Source organism: Watersipora subatra, chromosome 9 (genome assembly GCF_963576615.1).
Source record: "Watersipora subatra chromosome 9, tzWatSuba1.1, whole genome shotgun sequence".
Lineage (NCBI taxonomy): Eukaryota > Metazoa > Bryozoa > Gymnolaemata > Cheilostomatida > Watersiporidae > Watersipora > Watersipora subatra.
Window position 1 is genome coordinate 29,053,460 of NC_088716.1, and position 6,602 is coordinate 29,060,061.

Genomic DNA, 6,602 nt, shown 5'->3' on the forward strand with positions numbered 1-6,602 from the left:
GTCTGGACGCCCTGGCAGGGAGTCGATTCTTCACGCTGGATCTAACCAGTGGGTACTGGCAAGTATCGTTAGATCCAGAAGCCCAGGAAAGATCTGCCTTTGTCACGAGAAGCTGATTGTGGAAGTGGAAGGTACTGCCCTTCAAGCTGATGTCGGCCCCTGCCACTTTCCAAAGACTGATGGAGTCTGTACTCCAGGGGCTTCATTGGAAAACCCTCCTGTTGTACTTAGACGACATAATCGTCATAGCTCCGGACTTCGAGACTCACTTGGCCCGTTTGGGGGGAGGTCTTTCAGAGGCTAACCGCTGCTCAACTGAAACTGAAACCCTCTAAATGCGAGCTCCTCCAGGAGAAAGTGCGGTATCTTGGTCATGTGGTGAGCCTAGAAGGAGTGTCCATGGACCCAGAGAAGGTAAAGGCAGTTGCCGAATGGCGGGTTCCTCGAAACATAAAAGAACTGCAGGCCTTCCTGGGGACCACGGGATACTATAGGCAATACCTGAAAGATTACGCTACCGATGCCAAACCACTCATGCTCCTGACCAGCAAAGGAAGGCCATGGAGGTAGGGAGAGGAAGAACAGCAGGCATTCGAGACCCTCCGACAAGGCCTGATCTCGGCACCCGTGTTGGGATAACCCAACAAATAAATATATTCTGGACACCGACGCCAGTAACGTTGGAGTGGGGCCGTCCTGTCTCAGAACCAGGGAGGTTGGGAGACTGTGGTGGCCTATTACAGCAAGACTCTCAGCCCAGCAGAACAAAACTACTGCGTGACGCGTAGGGAGCTCCTGGCAGTGGTAAAGGCCGTCAAACACTTCCGGTCTTACCTGTATAGACAACAGTTCGTGCTCCGCACAGACCATGCCTCTTTGAGGTGGTTGTGTAGGAGAAGGGAGGCGTCCGCTCAAGTGGCTCGGTGGCTGGAAATTCTGTCAGAATTCACATACCAACTAGAGCACCAGCCAAGGGCCAAGCACGGGAATGCCGACGGTCTGAGTAAACAGGTCTGCCCAAACGACTGTCGACAATGTATCTTAATAGAGAAATGAGACGGGGCCTTAGCAAACAGGCACTGCTGAAAGGGGAATCTGACACAGTGGCAGCAATTAAGTTACCGGAGGAACGAAACTTTCGACAGTTGGTGCAGAGTCAAGTGGAAGGAACATAAGCCGTGGCTAGAATGTATTGGTCAATAAAAAACGACCAGGAACTACCGGAGGAAGAGTTAACCCTGGAGAGTAATGAGCTTCGAATCCTACATAGAAGACGGGAAGCCATGAGGTTGTCAACTAACGGTGTCCTAGAAGTCAGGCTAGCGGCAAATGGCCACTCCAGATGGTGTACCCTATGCCCCCGGGCAGACCGGAACCGGGTGACTTGGGAGACGCACAGACTGGCCCATGCAGGGGTACACAAGACTGTAAAGAGGCTACTGTTAAATTGGTACTGGCCAAGACTGAATGCCGATGTAAGAAGACTCGTCAAGACGCGTGAGATCTGTCAGGTGGCAAAGACCAGCGGGAACCACGCAGCAAAGAGCAAACACCGACTATACGCTTGGCGACCCTGGCAAAAATTGGCGTTTGACCTGGTGGACCCTATGCCAGAGACGGAAAAGAAAAACAAATGGATCCTGGTGGTCAGCGATCATTTCTCCAGGTAGCAAGATGCCTTGGCCATTCCGGACGCGATCGCTCCGGTAGTGGCCGCGGCCCTGGATGAGAAAATCTTCTGCTACTTCGGCCTGCCAGAAAAATTACACTCTGATCAAGGGACCCAGTTTGAGTCTAAGCTCATGGGCGAATTATGTGATCTATGGAACATAGGTAAAACGTGGACTACACCATACCACCCCCAAGGAAATGGCGACGTGGAAAGAAATAACCGGAGCCTAGGAGATTCCTTAAAGGCTCAGCTTTTGCGCCATGGACCTACAGAGTGGGACTTGCTACTACCTCAGATAATGAGGACCTTCCGAGGCACTCCCCACTCCGCCACAGGTGAAACCGCGAACTATATGATGATGGGCAGAGAGCTGAGATTGCCGGACCAGCTCTCGGAACCCGTTGCAGTCGCTAGTCAGGCAGTACAGCCCTACGTACTGGGACTAACCAGCCGGCTGAAAGAAACCTATGAAATCCCCCGGGAACGCCAGATGAAGGTCCGAGTGGAGGATGAGGAGGAGCCCCCCATTGTTTGAGGTGAGAGACTTGGTGCTGCTAGTCAATAAGAAATGTCGACGAGGGGAAAACCCCAAATTACAGCCCAAATATGTTGGACCATATACCGTCACCAGGTGTAACTTTAACAACACCTTCCAAGTAGAGAGGCAGGGCCAAGTATCCATTCAAAATGAAGAGAGACTGAAACCATACTATGCGAAGCCGATGGGAGGGCCCCGACCACCAAGGAGCCTTCCAGGAGACCAAACATGAGGGGTGCCACTGGACGGAGGGAAAGGAGGTCGGAAGGGCTGGTAGAGATGCTGCCCACCTTGGAGTTCATTAGGAGGGAGCTCCCTCCGCCACCACAACAAGGGGAGATGGACCTTCCCCCTGATATGGACAGTGACACATTCAGGAGACGACTCCTGGCCAGGGAAGGAAGGCCTACCCTGAGAGGTCACGATCCTACCGAAAGGACAAGGGAGGCAATGAAGCAACCCGGTGTTCCCAGCACGGAACCAGAGAAATCGAGTCTCGAGCCCTGTCCCGAGCCCCCGATGGAGTCCCCCGGGCAAGACCTAATGGAAGGGGAGGCAGATAACACCCCAGTCGGTGAGACCCCACCTCTGGGGCCACGGAGCAAAGGGATCTACTCCAACCCGACACCTCTAGACCAGCTCCGGCTGGAGAAGAGGTACGGGTAAACCCAGAACCAAGGGAAGTAGAAAGCAATATTGGAGGAAGGCGGGACGGGAGACCCCGCCCGACGAACAGTGGGACCACCCATCAGATACAGTCAGGCCGTATGCCACCGGATCCCCTTGATCCCATTGTGACCCTGAGCACAACAGGTCGGAAGTAATGGAAGGACAGGTTGAACTCATAGAACGAAACCAGTCCACCAAAGCTATGGTGGGAAAACTGGAAACATTACTAGAGAGGAAAGACCTGAGGACGAATCAAGAGTTGATGTCCCAATACGCGATCCTGAAAGAATCGATCTCCGAACTGGAAGAGATGTTGGCCGCGAACCAACACGTGGAGGAACAACCGGAATCGATTACACTTGGCCAAAACGTCTCGAAAAAAGGGGTGGAAGCTGAGGTGGACGTAAAAAATCAAAAAGTAGAAGAACAGTCCGGCAACGAGTGCTTTCGACAGAGGACTCTGGACGGCGAAAATTTTCAGGAACAAAGGCACGATGAAACCGGAAAGTGGCCAACTTTTAGAATTGGCCCTACTTCCAATCAGTCCATAAGCAGTACGCTGACGAACAACAAGCTCGCTCTACCTTTAAAAACTTATATCGCTAAACTCAACATGAAACTGGCACCAGACGATACAGGAGCCATAGAGGACCGTGAAATGCAAGTACTATTAGCAGAACAGGATGGTATTCTAGAGGAAACGGAGGTACCCGCAGGGCAGAACGGGAAGAGGAACGCTGCCAACGATATAGCCGAATGGCCGATGAGTGCCGTAAGGAGGCCCAACGATTAAGAGCCCACGCTTGACGATACCGATAAACACTCCTTTAATTGTTCATCCCTAGGCCAAACAAATTGGGAGGGGGGCAGAGTTTGGAGGACTTGGACATATACCAATTATTACGCACATTATATCCTTACTAGCACTTGCCCGAACTTCCTGAACTTCCTTTCTATTATGTCATCGTATTCCTGAACTGCCTTTCTATTATATAATCATATGTTTATCCTGTGTGCAAATCATATTAGTTCCTGTGCATCCTTTGTGTTATAAATAGACTAGTGGGCGGAGCTAGACCGCTATATAAGCCAGCGCAGTGAGTACATGAGTTGTGCTTGATATCACTCAAACTTGTGAACGCATGTTGTTAAAGCTATCATTAATAAAACTATTACATACTCGCAAGAACTGATTATATTGACGCCTGCCTGGTTTGCTCAACGATTACACAAGCAGGCTCATTGTAACCATCAGACGGAACTGCACGCGTGGATCAATAAGGCTAGGGATCGATCCGGGGCTTTGTCTAGACATGATCGGGTGTGCCATGGCATAAGAAATCAAGTCCTAAGGCAAGCCGCTAGTGGATCCAGACTAGCCTGAGATAGAGATCCAGAGGGCAGGCCGGGGTTTGGTTTCGGAGCAAGCCTGACTATCAGGTTCTTGTCTTGGATTGACGACCGCTTTTGGCGGGTCAATCAGGCCTCGGATAAGGCAGGCCAGTAGCCCAGGTTGCGTCTCCCTTGTTAGGAAGTAAAGCTGACTCAGCTACCGTAGTCAGATCCTTTGCAATACTATTCTGAAGTCTCTTGACTCAAGCTTGTTTACCCTTCAAATAATCGTTTTATTTTCCAACATGGCTCTTGTGTAAAACTCAATTGGTTCAACACATGCCGCATGGCAGCAGTGTCAGCATGTTATCACTGACCACTACAGACTGCCCTTGCTGATACCAACTCTATGTCCTATAGAGAAGATCCTAATTGCATTAATCAATATACTGCTAGAAGAATCAATTTTAATCATTTACAACCTTGAAATGGCTTTAACTTGAATTTGTAACGCTTGCTCAAAACCTACAACTTTTTAAACCAGCTCAAATTCTTACATCATCAAATTATATGCATAATAAAGGGCATTAGAGCACATTATTTATAGGTCATGAACTCTGCACAAACTAGTGATGTCACAGATCTTGTTGCAATAGACAGAAGCGACAACAAAAGCTGCCTTTCCGAAGATTTCTAGTTGTTATCCTCTGTACCCAGATTGCTTACAAGCCAGTCGCCACTGCTTTGTTCAGATGTAAGTTTTGTACAACCTCACAAGTTCAATGCTAATACTAATGCTGTTTACTTACGAATTTGCTATTTAATTTGTCTTTTAGACTGAATTAGATTATTTAGGCCAAAGACTCTTCGACTCGTTAATAACTACAGTGACAAGAGATGATAACTCATGAAGCTCAACTATTTTTATTTTAGATTTCGAATTGTAATCATTCGAAGATCACGACTTTGACGCCGAAGTACCATTCAAGATGACGTCATCATTCTGTCAATATCGATGTCAGAATAATTATTGCAAAATATGCAACCATAAGTATGGATGCCACCAGGATGGCACGAAAAGTAAGTGTGGATGTCAAATTTGCTGCTAATTGTAACTAGTAATCATCTGAGTTGTTACTTTGTGTTCAAGCAGATCCTTGAAAAGGTTAATGGTAGACTTAAAAAGTAAATTAACAAAGATGGCTTCTCTACAGATAGAATTAAGAGTCGCTGATTATAATGTGGTCCTGCTAACGTGTGCAGAACTTACAACATTGTCAGCAGTTCATCCATAGACATCTGAATTGTGTGACATTATAACTTTAATAGGCTGTTTAGTTTCAAGTGAGCTCAAATATTGCTTTTCATGCACTGAAATAAAACCATCATTTTCGGGTTTGTAATTCATGGTAGTCGTCAACGCCAAAAAATATAATATGATTAAATCTGTTTGTAAACAATCAACTCCGTTTTCCCTTGACAGGAAGTCTTCATGAGCTGAGAGAAGGTTTCTTCGCAAGTTCATCGAACAATTCTTATTTCTCTACACTTTCCGATGCCAGTACTTCAATCGCCACTACAACCAACTCCGCCGACGCTGCAAGGCCCAGTCCCATGCAATGTTTTCGCGACTACGGAAATAAAAATAGCTTCAGGGCATACGCATTAGCACTACCCGACCATCCGACTATTGACTCTACAACAAATACTCGGACTAACTTGATGAATACTTGGACGGAATCAACACAAACCTACTCGACTACATCTAGTTATACGCAGACATCGACACATACAACAGACAAAATGACTCTGACGATACAAATGACACCGTCTTTTCGGGACTGGGCCTTGCAGCTCCTTCATACCTGTTTCATTTCATTTTTATCATTTCTCATTTACTAAATATAACTATTGTTTATCCTCTCCTAACAAGTTTGGCCTCTATCTTTCTAATCACCGCGTACTTGCTCTTGGTTGTAAAACTGACAGTTACCTTTCTCAGAGTTCTAGCAAAAAACTATCGAGAAAAAGCAATTTGGGCTAAAAGCTAAAAGTTCCAAGAAAATTATTTTAGCAAGTATTATTAGTTTACTTCAAAACGTAAAAATCAAAACATATCCTAATATTTGATGTTCATGAAGTTATCTTAAAAGTGTTGTAAGCATAAGAACCATGGCAGAACCTCCTAGCACTTGTCAGTATGAGACCTTGTAGATCAATCTAACTGTAACTACTTCTGAACTTGTGAAATTTTCCCTATTACTAACAACAGCAAGGTGTCGTTGCTAATACCGTTGTTAGAAAGTATGTACCTTTTTTTTTAGAAAGGTACATACTTTCTAAAACGGATGCACCTTCAAAAACATAATTGGCCAAGGTGTGACAACTCAA

General features: G+C 46.6%; 1 protein-coding gene across 1 annotated transcript; it reads left to right on the forward strand.

The window, feature by feature from the left end:
• Positions 1–1,802: 1,802 nt before the first annotated feature.
• LOC137404960 (uncharacterized) lies at positions 1,803–2,207 on the forward strand. Its single transcript, XM_068091187.1, has one exon. It carries the CDS (start codon positions 1,803–1,805, stop codon positions 2,205–2,207), a length of 405 nt encoding a protein of 134 aa, XP_067947288.1.
• The last annotated feature ends 4,395 nt before the right edge of the window (positions 2,208–6,602 follow it).

Excerpts from the sequence above, each read along its gene's own strand:
- LOC137404960 (XM_068091187.1), top strand. The coding sequence starts at position 1,803 with ATGGGCGAATTATGTGATCTATGGAACATAGGTAAAACGTGGACTACA.